Source organism: Arvicola amphibius, chromosome 8, assembly GCF_903992535.2.
Source record: "Arvicola amphibius chromosome 8, mArvAmp1.2, whole genome shotgun sequence".
In the NCBI taxonomy this organism is placed as follows: Eukaryota; Metazoa; Chordata; class Mammalia; order Rodentia; family Cricetidae; genus Arvicola; species Arvicola amphibius.
This window is the reverse complement of record NC_052054.1, coordinates 41,001,414-41,018,419: the sequence shown is the minus strand read 5'-3', so window position 1 is coordinate 41,018,419 and position 17,006 is coordinate 41,001,414. Positions and strand designations below refer to the sequence as shown.

The window sequence follows — 17,006 nt, the reverse complement described above, 5'->3', positions numbered from 1 at the left end:
CCACCGTACACATAGCTAAGCATCCTGTACCATGTACTGTAGTATTTATTATAGTTCATATTATTATCATACATAGCCCTGTTTTAAAACAATAAGTACCATAGTGCTGGAAAGGTATTCAGATTTATGTATTACTTCATCGGCAAGATTGTGGGAGCATAAAATTAAGTTTGGTTTTGAATACTACATGCTTAACTGTTTAAGTAATTTCTGTGCTAGCACAACTTGAATATCCATGTGATTATATGTTGAGAATTTGTGTTATTGCAAGCAAGAACCTAAGCATTAAAAAAGTGTATGTCTATATGTAGTGTGAAGCGGTGGGCTGCGTCCCGCCACCCGCCACCCGGCCGCCGGCTAGCTTTACACCCGAAATAATTACACGGAAACTGTATTCTTTTAAAACACTGCCTGGCCCATAGTTTCAGCCTCTTATTGGCTAATTCTCACATCTTCCTTTAACCCATATTTAGTAATCTGGGTAGCACCACGAGGTGTGGCTTACCAGGAGAGATCTTAACCTGCGTCCATCTCGGAGAGGAGCAGCATGGAGACTATCGCGACTGCCTGAAGCGTCTCCCCAACTCTACTTCCTTGTTCCCACAATTCTGTTCTGTCTACTCCACCTCTCTTAAAGGGCCAAGGCAGTTTTCTTTATTAATTAACCAATGAAAGAAACATAGACAGATAACTCTCCTCCATCATCTATAAATATAAATAAATTTTCAGTTTACTTTTTTTATTAATTTTACTAATTTTTTGTCTTTACTAGAGACATAGAAATCCCACAAATGGAGGAATTTTAAAGAGACATATCTCTAAGTAAAAAAGTAATTTCATCATATGCTAATGCTTTTTCTAAGTTCTGTTTAGCTTAAGATGGTGTTGTCACTTGGTAGGATAGATGTGTTAAAGGACTCACATCTTTTACCTAATTTCCTAAGATTAGGACTTGAGGTTAAGTAGCCAGAGGGACCAGACTGTGTCTCATTTCAGCACTGTCTGGTTCCTCTTTGTGGCTTGTGGGCCTTGGTCAAGGGCTCATATGTGATCAGAAGGATAAATACCTGGCTTGTTGGTTCCCAGAGAAGCAACTATTCTGCTTCTTTCACCATGTTTGGAGGAGGTTTTTGTATAAAGGACAGAAAATCACAAAATAAGGATCTCTGCCAACATAGAGAACTGAAGAATATTAGTATAAAGTATGGAGATATAGAGATCTGGAGAGAGATAGATAAAGCCATTCCTCTCCTTCCATCCCCTCTTCTCTCTCTGCCCCTCCTCTCCCTCCTTCCCCCTTTCTCCTTTTCTTTTCCTTTTGAAAAGTGTTTATGCTGAAGTCTTAAATATTCTCAGCCTTACTTTCTCACCAAGTTAAGGAAGTCCTTAGCCCCTATGTGTCAGCTGAGACCAGTATCTGTCTTTGTTCTTTTTGTTTCCAGAAACAGACTTTTCAGAATTCCATTTTTGTTATTCTAAGTTTTGATTTTTTGTTGTTTTATTTTTAGTTTTTGATGTTGTTGTTGTGTTTTTTGTGTTTTTCTTTTTTCAAACAGTCTGGCTCACACCCTCCCCCACAAGAACTAAGTTAGAAGATAAGTTTTATTGACATGGTTGACAGTGGTTTCACTGTGGAAACTGAGGTGAAAGATAGGGACTGAGAGATGAGAAAAGAGGAAAGTATCAGCCTGCTTATATTCTCAGCTTCAAGTAAAGACATCATCTGAGGACAGGCTAGTATGAGCAAAGGATGCACTGAACAGGGAGAGAGAGAGAGAGAGAGAGAGAGAGAGAGAGAGAGAGAGAGGAGAGAGAGAGAGAGAATCTATAGCTACACGTTCAACAAAGAAACATACTATTTTCTAGAGTTCTTTTAAGGTCACTGGGAGTTTAGTGGTTACACATGTGTGCATACACACACCATTATGCACATATTATGTATATGTGTATAAATATAATACTCTATTTAAGCTTAAAGATTAAAGTGTTTGTCTTCATTTGTGCTTGTGTTTCATTCTCCATATTTTGGAGACTGCAAAGAAGCTAGAATGCAAGTGTACATGACTGTATCATGGTCTTTGTTAAGGCAACTTAAAAGCTATATTTTAAACTAAGATCGTGTATGTCTATGACAATATAAATGGCATTGTCTCACTGGGAATGCAGGGCTTCAATATAATCTCCAATTTTTCAAATGCTCCAGCCATTGTAAGCAGTACAGCAGACAAACAGAACTCATCTAGAGTTCTTTGTTAATTCTGTGGATGAGAAAGAGGAAGCTGTGCTAGTGAGTCAGTCACCTGAGTTAGCAAACATTCATATAACTAGCTTTTTAAACTTAAAACACTTAAAATGCCTGGAAGCTTATCTCAGGTTTATTTCCCTTAGGTAGTGTATTACCTCATCTTCCCATGAACTATGATTTTTAAATGTCACACGGCATTATAAAAGAGGAGTGTCATGTTTCTACATATGCCATCCCTTATAAAATATTAAAAGCACTACTGTCTAATAACAAAGACAAGTAAAATGACTATTTAGGTAAGGGTGGACATTCATTTCATGATTTTCTGTTTATATGCTCAAAATATTATTGCTAGAACCTTTCTGTGCTAGGATTGTCTGATGGCTCGTAATTTGTCTTGTTTCAATCTTTGTACACTATAAAAGTAATGTATGTTCAGTATTATACATTAAAATGTGTCTAGGAAATTAAAAATTGGTTTATATGATCTTTGTTCTCTCTGCAGTTCTCAAGTAGGTCTATTTGTTTCTGTGTATAAAATCTAGATGACTTTATATTCATTGTTTTTCTCTTTTTGTTCAAGTAATGCATATTACTATAACATGGCAAAATGTCTGGGGACACGCTTCTGTTGGTAGATCTCACACTTTCGACATCACCTAGAATTATCAGATTCATAGCATGATGTACGTGCTATATTCACATTATTTTCCTGATGGACTTCCCATGTTTTTTTTTTTTTTTTGGTTTTTCGAGACAGGTTTTCCCTGTAGTTTCTAGAGCCTGTCCTGGAACTAGCTCTTGTAGACCAGGCTGGCCTCGAACTCAGAGATCCGCCTGCCTCTGCCTCCCGAGTGCTGGGATTAAAGGCATGCGCCACCACCGCCCGGCTTGAACTTCCCAGTTTTGTCCAATGCTATAGGTCACCTATTGCCAGAGAATTTAAAGAACTGGATACTGTGGCCAGAATCAATAGGCTCTACAAACTCTTTGTAAACCAAACACATTGGGTCAGAAGGTAAAGAGCTTTTCACCATAGAATGCCCGTCTCCTCACAGCTCTGTGGATTGAGATGATAAACTATCTCATCTGTCAGTGGTGGATATCTTGGTCAGCTTCAACACCAAGCTATGAGAGGAGCCCAATGCAAATGTAAACTGAGAAACAGCAGAGCAGAGTCCCAAAGGAAGGCTGCCTGGCTCTCCCTGGCTCTCCACTTCTGACCTGGTCTTAAGATTCTCATTACTGAATGTGGCTGACACACTTTCAGAGAGTTTTATGATGTTTTCATTTCAAAAATTTCTGTGTTGTTAATAATGTAAAGCAAAAGGAACAACTTCCTAAATAGCAAAGAAGTTAACTCAGGGTCCTGAATTTTCCTTTTACGCTCATGGCTGTAATCACTTTTTAGAAGCTCTCTTTCAATATTAACGTTGAGAATTATATACAATGTACAAATGTAGACAGAATTAGAACTTCTCTTTTGGTAGAAGTTAAAAGCTCTTTTGACTTTTCTTACCTTGTTATGAAATGTACCATTTCATTTTACATATGTAATATTGAAATATTTATAGTATTATATCTTAATATTTTTATTTCTGTTGTTATCTTCAGCCTTAAGGCTATGGACCATCAAGCAAGAAATCATGGGTCTGGTCTGTGAAGCCAATCATAGTGTGCTGGCAATTACAGGGCGAGATGATTTTTGTAGATAAGCATTTGATCATGGGCATCATTTCTGAGGCAATGAAAACTGACTAGGGATAGAGTCAGGGCCCAAGAACAAATTCAAGATGGCATCACTCAGTTCTTCACAAGCTATAGGGAAGATGCCTTAGGTGAAAAGAATTCATCATGAGTAGGAGTTTTCTCAAACTAACAGATATTTAAGATAAAGAATTTCTGTATATGTGTCACACTAGCTCTCTTACACACACACACATACACACACACACACACACAGAGTGCGGGGGTGGAGGGAGCACAGAGGGAAAATTTTGAATGCTCAGTTCCCTGTTCAGAGTTATTGAAGAACAGAATCTAAAGGAGGCCTATGTGCAGCTAGCTACATATATCACCAGGACTTTAGGATTTTTTTTTTCTTAACAATCCATGTCATTTTGATTTCAGGGTTAACTGAACTAAGCTTCTCTCCAAAATTAGATTAGTGGTTATGCACTTTAAGTCAGTCATTGAACCTCTCAGCCCCAGTCACTGCATCCATAAATGTGGACCATACCCCATTGCCCTTATAGAATTATGAGGATATTAAGTGAGGTGATAGACACAAAATATTAATACTATTGGAGAAATGCTGGTCCCTTTGTTAGAAAATTCAAGATAACTAGCAGGTGTCTGGAGGATCCTGTAGCAGGATCTTCTTGTTCGGATTAAAGGGGGTACACGGCCGGGTGGGAAAGTGAGATGCAGTGAGAGATGCTCAATGACGCAAGCAGCTGCTCATCGGTGGTCTTACAAGGGTAGAGAGATGTTTACCCTTTATCTCGTTGCTTTTCCACAAAGCAAGCCCTGTGAATCAGACAGGCTAGTTGTTGTACCTGATATGTAGAAGGGAAACTGTGACTCATAAATTTCAACGAATTGACCACTGTCACTTGCAAATCTACAATCAAGTGGACTCTTTTGAACTAAAATTTCAATGTTCTCTATACTTTTCTGAGCTGGCAATGCCAGACACTTGGCGAAAATCAAGCACTGAAAGTCTAATTCCCGGATTGTGTCTACAAACCTCATGCAATGCTTACAAAAGCAGATTGACTAGCACAGCAATAGAAGGCCTCTTGTAGGGACACTTGGACTGCCACCACAGTCCTAAGGAACACATGGAGCACCACATGAGTTCTGATGTGTGACAGACAACAAGAGCTGTGTTCCTAATTCCAAATGAGGCATGTCTGCATGCACTCATTTACTTATTAGCATTTTCTGAGTGAAAGTTGATTGTCTAAGAAGAGCGACCCTTTGGTTACTGTGAGAAGACTAGCTTGCTTTCCTAGACCAGAGTTTCCTGTCATAAATACCAGAAAGGATTAATTCCATCCTTTGGGAGGACACTGGGCATGTTTTGAGTTCTGAGGTAATCTTCTAAAGAGCATACACCTTCTGTTGTCTCTGAGTACAAACACCCTGCAGATGGACACACACACACACACACCACACACACACACACACACACACACACACACACACACACATTCTCAAGGTCTTGCATAATGCCTACTCAGCAAATGCTTTCTGCCAGCAACACAGCTTCCGAGTTTACAGTTCAATATCAAATCCTAGGGAAATTTCATAAGAAAAAAAATCATATGAAGCAGGGTCAGTTAAGATTTTTAATAATATTTAACGATTTCTACCTCCTGTACATTGAATGATTTCTTAAGAATTGTGAAAGATTATTGCTAGGAGGATGAAGGTTGATGGGGAAGGTACTAGCAAAGACTGTGCCCACCCAAAGGCAAGGGAAACTGTGCCCAGGATAAACATGAGTCTACTGAAAACGTTGTGTCAGAACAAATGAAGTTCCAACTGTGGAGGGAAAGGCCTTAGATAAAGTGGAATTTATTTCTAAAGAATAAGGGAAAAGTGCTTTGTTTATTTCCCACAATTACAGTGATTTGGTTTCAGCCTAAACAAACACCACAAGCAAATACTCTGGGAGTGGCTATACCCGTCTGTTTTCATTGGCTTTCAAGCTCTAGCTTGGCTGATTCATCCATAGAAAAGCAGAATAAAAGTCTAGGTCTACTACACCCTCAAGCGTTCAAGTGGTGCTTTGGACTCCGGGGTTATTTATAGCGATCTGGCTCACAGAAGTGCTTCCTGCCCTATTCAGCAAATGTTCACGTGGGCACCCCAGAGCCAAGGCGCAAACGCTGTAAGTGTGCCACCCGAGATCAGATCTTCAAGCCTGTAGCGATTTTGATCTAGCCATCGGTCTCTGGGGGGGGTGACCCTTTACCTCTGAACAGGCTCATTTTTTTAATGCAGCACATTCTATCTATAGATGCTGTGATGAGGACAGATTCATCGGAGATGACTGATGTGGAGTCTGTGATCAGCAGCTTTGCATCCTCAGCAAGGGCAGGCCGACGCAATGCCTTACCTGACATCCAGAGTTCCGCTGCTACAGGTGGATCCTCTGATCTTCCACTGAAGCTGGAGGCATTGTCCATGAAGGAAGGTAACACTAATCCTCTGAAATAAAACCCGCAGCACGTCTCTCCTTTTAATCCTTCTCTTTGGAGAAGCCTTTAAACTAGTTTTAAGTGTTCTCTTTCTTCTTGACTGAAAGCTCTCAGGTTTTAAGGTAAAATAGATTTCTATGCCCTTCTGAAACCAGATAATCTCATTTTGATGTCCTAAGAGTGAACACAGAAACTGTCATTCTGTCTATCAGATGTGTATGGTCACGCATTAGAATTCTAGGTTCACTCTCCAGTACAAAATTAATTAAAAGTCATCATAAATAGTAACCATTGCACTGGAGCCGAGTATTGTGGCTCATGGCTAGTTCATCATGTGTCTTAACTTACTACTTACAGTCTGAGAACCCTAATTAAGAAAGCAATGAGCCTTCTCACATATCAACAAGAGGTGATGGAAGATGATGTTCCAGTCACAAAATATCTTTTCCTTCTTCTGTCATTGCTACTTTGTCTACCATTCAATTTTGTGCCTGATAAATATTAGGGACCCTAGCGGTGCATAGGGCAGATGTGAACCCCCGCTGTCCTGGATTTTGTAGTTCAACAGGAGCATTAGATCTTAAAGGGGAAAAGATATAAAATAACAAGGATACACTTTATCAGAAAATGGAAATGGGGTGCTTTGTGGAGAGTTCCTGGATGATTACATTAGACTAGAAATCAGAGAAGGCTCATCACTGAAGTCAGAATAACTCATGAGACTGAGGCAAGAGGACTGCTATGAGATTGATGCTATCCTGGGATACACAGTGAGATCCAGTACAGCCTGGGCTAGTGTGAGACGCTGTCTCAAACAAAGCCATCATAAAGCAATTGATACACCGATGCAGATAGGGTAAATGCCACATGGTCCCACACTAAATGAAGAGCTTCTGGAGGTCAGTGTCTACTGAGAACCAGTTACCTTACCTACAGAGACAAATTCCCACATAGATTGTTCAATCCCTAGTGGTCAGCCTTGAACATGTGTACAAATGTGAAAAGCTAAACAGACTCAGTAAGGTTATATATACAAGTGTGTATATACATACATATGCTTACAAAAATAAATACAAGAGGTTATGAATTTGCATGGGGAAGGATGGAGTTGAAGAAATGTGGAATATGAAAGCAGTGTTCATGCATGAAATTCTCAAACCCTCACTTTTTAGAATCCTTAAAAATCAATAAAACTCAGCAACTCTTCTCTGCATACAAGAATAATCCAGCTAGAAGATGGGGTGGAGGAGAATGCATAACTAGGAATGCAGAATAAACATCCTTTGGGTAAAGCAGACTGATGTCTAGAAAGAAAGACTGGCCACCGTGGGTTGAGAGTGAAGTAAGAGGAAAAGTACCACAGAAGAGAACTTTGGGCACATAAGCAAGGGCCAGACCTTGTGAGATTTGAGACAATGACTGACAGGACCCAGATGTCATTATGACCTTATGTTTTCTTGCAGCTGTTACCTATGTCTCTGTATCATGATGATGTGATGCTCTTTTGATTACTAATTTTCTTTTTCTCCCCTCTTTTCTCTAATCCTTGTAAGACTTCATTCTATCTCATTTATCTATGACATTGTCTTTACTATAGTTGTTGGTCCATTCTTAGCCTTTTTCTAGCATGACCTTGCAAAATGTTACCATGATTGATTATTGCATCTTTCCTTAAATAGTGTCCTTTGATCCCCAGGACACTATGGCCTCATGTTTTTTTTTTTTCCTCATCGACTTTTTCACTTTGGATTTCTCTTTGCTCATATCATAAATCACTTGATGGAATAGAAAGTATAAAGTACAGTATTTTGACAACTTGGTCACTATTTGTTTCTAACTGCTATCTTATCTCATTGTATAGTTTGTATTCTTCTGAAACACAGACTTAGATATTATATCAGTTACTTTTCTTGTTGCAATGACCAGCTAACTGAAAAACCCATATTAAGGAAGTATTTTTTCTTTTATTGAGAATAGATTTTTTCCAAATAATATATCTTGATTACAGTTTTCCCTCCCACTCCCCCTTCTTGTTCCTCCCTACTTCCCCTCCCATCCAGATCCACCTCATTTCTTTGATTTGAAAACAACAGGCTTATAATGGATAAAAAGAAAATAAAATATAATAAAACAGAGCCTAACACATTGAAATAGGACAAAGCAGACAAATAGAAGGAAAGGAGTCCAACAAAAGACACAAGAAACAGATTGAGAAGCATAGACCCACTTGTTCAGACTCAGGAGTTTCTTAAAGGCACTAAACTGGAAGCCATGATATATATGCAAAAGACCTGTATGATAAAAAGAGAGGAGGAAAAATGCTTGTGGAAAGAAAAAAGAAAAAAATAAAAGAAAAAGAAAAGCCCTGACATGACATTATGGGAAAAGGAACCTCCAAAGATAACTTTGAGTTTATTTTCTGTTGGCCATCTGCTGCTGGGCACGCAGCCTACCATTGAGTAGTTTGTTTCCCCAGCGAGACTCTCTGGGAGAAAACTAAATTTTAATTTTCAAGTGGTTATTATTTGGAAATTGCTTCTGCCTTAAGGATGTAGGCAAGTGTCCCCTTGACCTTTCAGCTCTAAGACCCCACCAAGGGCAGACTCATGTAGGCCCTGTACATGTTGCCTCAGTTTCTGTAAGTTCATTTGTATTGGAGACATCCTGTTAATTTTGTGGGCCTTGGTTTTGGGGTCCTACATCCCCTTTGGTTCTTATGCACTCTTCCTGTCTCCTCTTTTGTACAATTCCCAGATCTCTGAGGGGAGGGATTTGATGGAGACATCCTTTTAGGGTTGAATGTTCCATAGGCTCTTAATCTCTGCATGCCTGGCTGTGGTTCTCTGTATTTATTCCCATCTGCTATACGAGGAAGCTTCTCTGATGATGGCTGAACAAGGCATTGATCTACGAATACAGCAGAATCTTGTTAGGAACTATCTTAGTGCTACATTCTTTTAGAACAATGGTATTTGCTTTTATCCTAGATCCCTGGACTGTCTAGTCTCAGGTTCTATGTCACCAAATAATTGTCAAGTATGGGTATGGAGGGAGCCTTCAATAAAATCAGATATTGGTTGGTTATTCCCAGAAGCCTTGTGCCACCTTCCACCATCATATCTTGCAGGCTAGACACCATTGTAGATCAGAGAGTTTGGGGTTGGGTTGGTGTTTTGTTTTATTTTATTTTATTTTTTGATAGTGTGCAAAGTACCTTCCTTATACCAAAGATGCTGCAATGAAGTGGTAATGGCTTTATGTAAGCACCAGTTTGGCCAGTTTGGTATATCCATGTTCAATGAGTTGTGTAGGTGTTATCGTAGGCAATGGGGGCTCGCCATCAGTTTGTGGAGAGCAACCTATAGCCTTGGCAACAGCCTAGGTTGTTTGGGTGTTTACAGGGGGATCTCACTGGCCAGGCTAGTTGGCTCTACCCTAGGATTTGGCTATTTAATTTAGATTGCCTTCATATATGAATATATTTTAGTACTTCTACTCCATTAAGTTTTCATGTAACCCCTCAAATGGTCATTAGTTTTACCTGCCCTTACATGTATTTCATCCCTCACTCCCTTTTTGCTCCCTTTCCCCACTTGTTTCTTCTGTTCTAGTATCAGCTATTTTTCCATAGTTATCTACTCTATATCTCCTTCTTAGGGTGATTCAATCCTCTCTGCCTGTTCCTTACTCAATATCTAACTTCTGTGGTTATAAGGATTGTCACTTGCTTATCACTGACTTAACAGCTAATATCCATATGTTAGTGAATATATGCCAAATTCATCTTTTTGGGTCTGGGTCACCTCACTCAGGATGATTTCTTCTGTTTTACCCATTTGCCTGCAAATTTATAATTTCATTTTTAAAGAGCCAAGTAATAAATTTCTATTGTGTAAAATGTATCTCATTTTCTTTATCAATTTATATATAGAGGGATATCTATGTTGTTTCTAACTTCTGGCTATTAGGAATAGAGCAGCAATGAACATGAGCAAGTGTTTCTGTTGTAGAATAAAAAAATTATTTGAGTTTATGCACAAGAGTGGTATAGCTTGATCTTGAGGTCTATCAACTCCCATATTCCTGAAGAACCCATATTTCCATAGTGACTACACAAGTTTGTGCTACCACCAGCAATGGAAGAGTGTTCCCCTTACTCCAAATCCTCACCAACATGAGCTGTCATTTGTTTTACTGGTCTTAGCCATTCTGACAGGTCTAAGATTAAACTTCAAAATAGTTTTGATTTTCACCTCTTTGGTGATTAAGGATACTGCATTTTTTTTAACTAGGCCATTTGTTTTCTTGATATCTTGTTTTTTGAGTTCTTTATATATTTTGGATATTGATGCTCTATCAAATGTGTAGTTGGTGAAACTCTTTTCCATTCTGTAGGCTGCTCCTTTGTTCAAATTATGGTGTCCTTTGCTGTAGCAATGAGGGCTGGCTTGTTGGGGTTTCTGTCCCACCTGATACCCCATAGCCGGCAAGCCCCAAAGAAAATCACACAGAGATCTCCATAAGTAATAAAACTGATTGGCCCATTAGCTCAGTCTTCCTATTAGCTCTTGTAGCTTATATTAACCCATTATTCTTCTCTATGTTAGCCATGTGGCTTGGTACCTTTCAGCAAGGCAGGTTACATCTTGCTTCTCAGTGGTCTGGGCTGGAGTGGGAGGAATGGGCTTCCTCCTTTCCAGCATTCTCCTGTTCTCATCTCCCCACCTCTACTCCTGTCTGGTTGACCCACCTATACTTCCTATCTGGCCAATCAGTGTTTTATTAAAACACATGATTGAAAGAATACAGACAATTCTCCCGCACCACTTTGCTGTACAGAATCTTCTCAGTTTTATGAGGTTATCCCATTTATTTATTGATGATCTTAGTGTCTGTGCTAATAGTATCTTGTTCAGAAAGTCTTTCCCTGTACCAATGAGTTCAAAGCTATTTCCCACTTTCTCTTCTATCAGATTTGGTGTACCTGGGTTTATTTTGAGGATTTTGGTCCATTTAGAATTGAGTTTTGTGCAAGGTGATAAGTATGGATGTATTTTAATTCTCCTACATGCAGACACTTAATTTGACCAGCATCATTTCTAGAAGATGCTGTCTTTTCTATGTATTTCTGCTTTCTCAAAAATTAGGTGTCCATAGTTATTTGGATTTATGTTGAGCTCTTCATTTTTATTTCATTGATCAATGGACTGTTTAATGACAACACCATTTTTTTTAAAATAAGGTAGGTACCTCCATGCCCTCATAACTTACATTTTGGTCAATGTTAGTTATAGTCTTATCTACTTCTATCATGGCTACAGAGCAGTGATTCTCAACCTATGGGTCATGGTCCCTTTGGGCGTCTAATGGCCCTTTTTACTGGGGTCACCTAAGACCACCGGAAAACACAAATATTTATGTTTATATTACAATTAGTAAGAGTGGCAAAGTTACAGTTATGATGTAGTGAAGAAAATAATTTTATTGTTGGGGATCACCACAACATGAGAGGTTATATGAAAGGGTTGCCACCTTAGGAAGGTTGAGGACCACTACTCTAGAGCAACTGTGTAAGGTCTGTGTGGAACTAGGTAGCTGAGTCCAGGAAACTCTTCTTTCAACGGATATTTTTAGCAGATACCTCTTCATAGGCTTCACATATGAGTCTCACCCTCCTCAAAGAAATTTGCACTTTTGCAAACGTGAGCCTTCAATGATGAGGGCATTGCTCTTGGGCATCTTTCCTCTTATCCAGTGCAAAATATGAAGTTTTCACATTCATCTCCCTCATCTCTTTAACAGTTACAGCTGCTTTCTCCACACATGGCTGATCCGCAGCTGTCAGCATTTCCCCTTCTTTGTCAAACTTTAACATTTTGCATCTTTCTGCTCCACTGGCTGCTCACTCTCACTGTAAGAACGAATATATGAGGACAAAAGGCAGTAGTTATGACATAGCCTCAATGCTATGTTACCTTGACGCTTCCTCTACCAAACACATTGGTCAGTTCCTTTGAAATTCAGTCTCAAGTTCTCAGAACATTGGCAAAGACTTTGCTAGAACATAGCATAATGACTTCTAGTCTAATTCTTTATAGAATCCCTGCTTCCTCTCTGGCCTCCAGTGTTTACATGTCGTGCTATTCTGGTCTTCCACATTCCCATCAGAATATCCTATTAAAAGCTTCTTCTTTTTAACATCTTAGGGCTTTTCTCTAATCTGGAACTCAAAACTCTTCCTCCTAAAAGCTTGTGGTAAAGGCCTATGAAATCACACAACCAGGCTTAGCACTGCAGTTCTGTTCTTGGTACCAGTATTCTGATGTTTCTTATTTCTATGGCAAAATACCTGAGGAAAATCAAATTAAGGAGGAAGGGTTCACTCTGGCTCACCATTTCAAAGGGTACACACTTCATCGTAGCAGGAAGACAGGTTCACGTTGTCTTTGCAGTCAGGAATCAGAAAAGAAAATGAATGCTGATGCTCAGCTAGTTTTTCTGGTTGACATTTTATTTCATCTGGGATCCTATGAAGTGTTCCTGCCCATAATCAGGGTCTTAACTCACGGAGTCTAGGCTCTCTGGACTTGTGTTCAGAACTGAGTCTCCCAGGTAATTGTAAATCCACCCAAGTTGACATGAAGATTAGCTGTTATGGAACTCAGTCTGGAGATCCTTGAAGTTTGCTCTCATTGAAGAAACTACCTGGCTGACATCATTGCTAGGCTATCAAACTTACGAACATAAGAGCCAACTTTGCGTATTCCTTCTGGAACTTACTCTTCCTGTGTCTTTCCAATCGTGATTTACAGCTGCAGTTGCTGAAACCAAAAATCTTAGCCTCATCCTTGTTTCCCTTCTGTTTCGAACATTCTTCGTCTCTAACTGTAGAGAACACTGTTAGCTACACTTTCAAAATTGGCCCGGAAATCTGCCGTTTTCTTCTACCTGCTACATACGGTCTTGTTGCTTCTTAGATTCTATCCCGTGCATTTTAGTTTCTTCCCATTGGGTCTCTTTGCTGATGCTGCTTTTGATTTTATTATTATCTCATTTTGTATCCCTTTCTGCATGGGATATGAACAGCACACTGCCTTGTTTTTGTAGGCCTTTGCTAAAATGCCTCCTTTTCCGGTGCCTGTTTCCAGCCAATTCTGTATCAGTTTTTAAACTCTAGGCCTGGAGACATCTTAACAATTCCTATTTTCTACTTTTGATTTAATTAACCCCATGAAAATATTTCACTTCTCACCTACCACATACTTTACATATTTTGTTTATTGTCCATTTTGTGCCACTCACTGGATGGTACTTGAGAACTACTTCAGGTGCTTAGCTTGATAAATATCTTTATTTAAAAAAATGGGGAGGCCTTACATTGTAGCCCAAGCTAGTCTGAAACTCATTATATAGTCAAGGTTGCTTAACGGGTATTCAACAAATAAAACGTCCTAAATATACTCTACCAGACCTATCTTCAAAGATTTCATAAACTGTTTTGTTAGGAGAATTTTTGTTGGAAGTATTGAAACGTAAATAATTTCATTTAAATGAAGACTGTCAAAAGCAGAACATTTTATTTAAAAAAGAAAGGAAAAGGAGAATACAATTGCAACTGAGTTGCGTGTCTTTAATCACATAACGTGGGAGGCAACGTCAGATAAATCTCTATGACTCTGAGGTTAACCTGATCTACATAGTGAGATCTTGTTTCAGAGAGGAAGACAAGAGGAGATGGGGGAGAAAGAGAGTTTAAAGATAGTTGTTTGAAATGAAAAAGCAGGAAAGAGGGGAAATTTTGGTAGAATAAAGACAGGGAATTGTCACTGGAGTAGGTTTCTTGGTGAGTTGGGAACAGGGCATTAGACTTTGGCAACAAGAGCATCACCAAGGACAACAACAAAGGCGTCCACCCAGGAAAATGAGCAGGGCCCTACACTCACTGAGGGCTGTACTTGCTTAATGCTCTCCTCTTCTGATCTCAATGTTATTCATAGTTTTATCAGTATAGTCACTATTGTGTCATTTCTCAATGAGTAATAGCAAATTATGAAATCATTCCTGAGAAGCACATACGCACTCCCATTGTTCTGGAGGTGCGGGCAGGAACAATGATTCCAGATTACAGAAGACTGTCGACATTTAGTAGTAAGAAGGTGAAGGAGCTCCCACACAATGGGAGCTTTGATTTCATCTTTTCTGAAGGGCAGAAGGTAATCTCTAAGAAGCAAAGGAAATAGAAAATGCAAAGAATACAGAGAAAGTGTATTCCCAGAACAGGGAAATGATTGAGGACCTATGTAGCCACTTAATCTAGATTCAAGTTATGACTTTCACTAGCTTGGTGACTTCCCACAAGTCATTTCACCTGCTTCTGCTGTAGTTTGCTATCCTGTAGATAAAGAGTATAATGACATCTTAAGGAGTGTGCTTGGTTGTAGTAACTATAGACCAGGAAGAAAATTGACTAGGAAAAAGATCTAGAAACTACTCAAATATGTCCTCTCTGTGCAGATTTGCACATCTGCTGAGGGCAAAATATGACCTAGTCAGGATGAAAAACTACTCAGGGGGACAAAGCACAAAACAACCCTTTCATTCCAAATATAAAATATATTTCTATGTATTTTGCATAAGAATGAGAAATTATTTTTTTTGCAGATGTTAAAAAGAAGAGTGAAGAGAAAGCACAAGACCAACTGAAAAAGTCCCTAAATGACGAAAAATGAAGACTTACAATTTATCCAGGGTGTTGATTTTATGTACATCGGGAGACATAGTGGCTATGCACTCCTGAAGTGTTTGATCTGGTAGTAGCCGTGGTAATGTGTGCGTTTTAGGTAATTTTGTTGTGCTGCTCTGTCCTTAAACCGCAACCATGATACCCAAATAGGTTATTAAAAGGTATTACATTCAAATTGCACCCAAGGAAGAACACACTGTTTATACATCCAACGAAGTCCACTGTCTGTCTTGGGATTTACTTAGTCAGATGCGTGTTTAACTATGTTCTTATTGATATGCATAAACCAAAACCTATTGATTTAATACTTTGCAGAATTTGTAGGAGATTATATTTTTAGTGAGATGGTATTAATAGTAAAAAAAAATCACAGGAATAAAATGTGTTTATTTTTAATCAAAACTACACCATATTTTCCCCAAAAGTTAAGAAAGATCTTCAAATATTGTAAAAGTTGTCACAACATAAATATCTCTAGGATGCTTTTGTCTAATGTGTTTTGCATCTGGTCTGTGTATAGTGTGACCTTTCATATGAATGCACAGAGTGTAAAATTTGTGGCAAATTGCTTATGTGAAATATGTGTAATAAATAAATTTCACTATATTCCTTAACTTGGTTCATGTGTCTTGTTTTATGTGGATTGTACAAGACATTGTGCTAGTTTCTCTATACTGTCTTTTCTTCTCTGGACTTCTGCGTGTGTGCAAATTGTTGCTAAAGTAATTTCATCGGGTGTACTGACCTTAATTTTTATATTTTTCCTAAGTAGTCAACATAGCAGTAATCACTTTAAATATTTGCATAATACACTATAAATAAAATTTGCAAAAGACACGCTTTTAATATATGTTTAATTACACATTTTTTTTAAAAAGAACGGAAACAAAACTAAGGTGCTAACAAATTTTAACATCACAGTGGCAGTCTTCGTACTTTAAATCACCTCCTGCTTGGGACTCTATTGACCAAGTATAACTTTAGGAGTATATATACCAAAGAAGGATTTCCAAGAGCTTCACTGTTTCCAGCTCTCAAATAAAATTTTTCTTATAAAATAATCAAAATTAGTATATGTATATATATACATATATACCATTAAATTAATGTCCAATAAAATATATTATAGCCATTAAAGTATTTATCAAAGGTGAGACTGGGCAGGACAAGCAGGGGGAATAGTTGTTTCCAAATTGGTTGGGGTTACAATTCAGCCTCCTGGAGGACTGGGGGGGATTGGGAAAAAGAGGTGAGCCCAGAGGCTGCTGCTGGAATGGAGTGAACGGAGCTGGGATGCTGCCAGCAGCAGGTGAACATTCTTCATCCCCATGAGGCTTCCACAGCAGAGCTGCCCAGCCTTAGCTGTCAGTGTTACTGAAGTTGCCAGCCTGGAGAACAAACCCCCTGGGTTTGAATTTTAACTCTGTGTATGAGCTATACGATCTCGAGCAATGAAGATCGTGTCTGTAAGTTTCCACCACATCCACTGTGGAATGACATCAATAATAGTCCACATCTTACAGAGTGAGTGTGATGAGGGTGCGTTCCAATCCAGATCGACACACCCATGACCACCAGGGAAAGGAGTCTCCATGAAGAAATTCTTAGGTTAGCTTAGCCTATGGGGATGCCCTTGGGGGGGGGGGGCGGTTGTCTTGATTAAATTAATTGATATGGGAAGACCAGCCTGCTGTGGGTGGTACTCTTCTCTGGTTTGGGGTCCTAGCCTGTATAGGAATGGAAAAAATGAGCAGAGTGTCTGTAGGGCGTGCCTGCCTTCTTTACTTCTCTGCTCTGGACTGCAGTTGTC

The 17,006-nt window shown here is 39.0% G+C and overlaps 1 protein-coding gene across 2 annotated transcripts in view; it reads left to right on the top strand.

Moving 5' to 3' along the window:
• The window catches only part of Pkib (cAMP-dependent protein kinase inhibitor beta), a 38,547-nt gene extending 22,874 nt beyond the window's left edge, over positions 1 to 15,673 (top strand). The window contains exons 1-3 of one of the 2 annotated variants that reach the window (XM_038340247.1): positions 6,014 to 6,143; positions 6,273 to 6,449; positions 15,115 to 15,673. In XM_038340247.1, the coding sequence (XP_038196175.1) occupies positions 6,281 to 6,449; positions 15,115 to 15,182 (237 nt within the window). In that variant the 5' untranslated portion in view covers positions 6,014 to 6,143; positions 6,273 to 6,280 and the 3' untranslated portion in view covers positions 15,183 to 15,673. Of the gene's footprint in view, positions 1 to 6,013; positions 6,144 to 6,272; positions 6,450 to 15,114 lie in introns of those variants that run through there. The other variant, XM_038340246.1, reaches the window with a different exon arrangement.
• Positions 15,674 to 17,006: the final 1,333 nt, after the last annotated feature.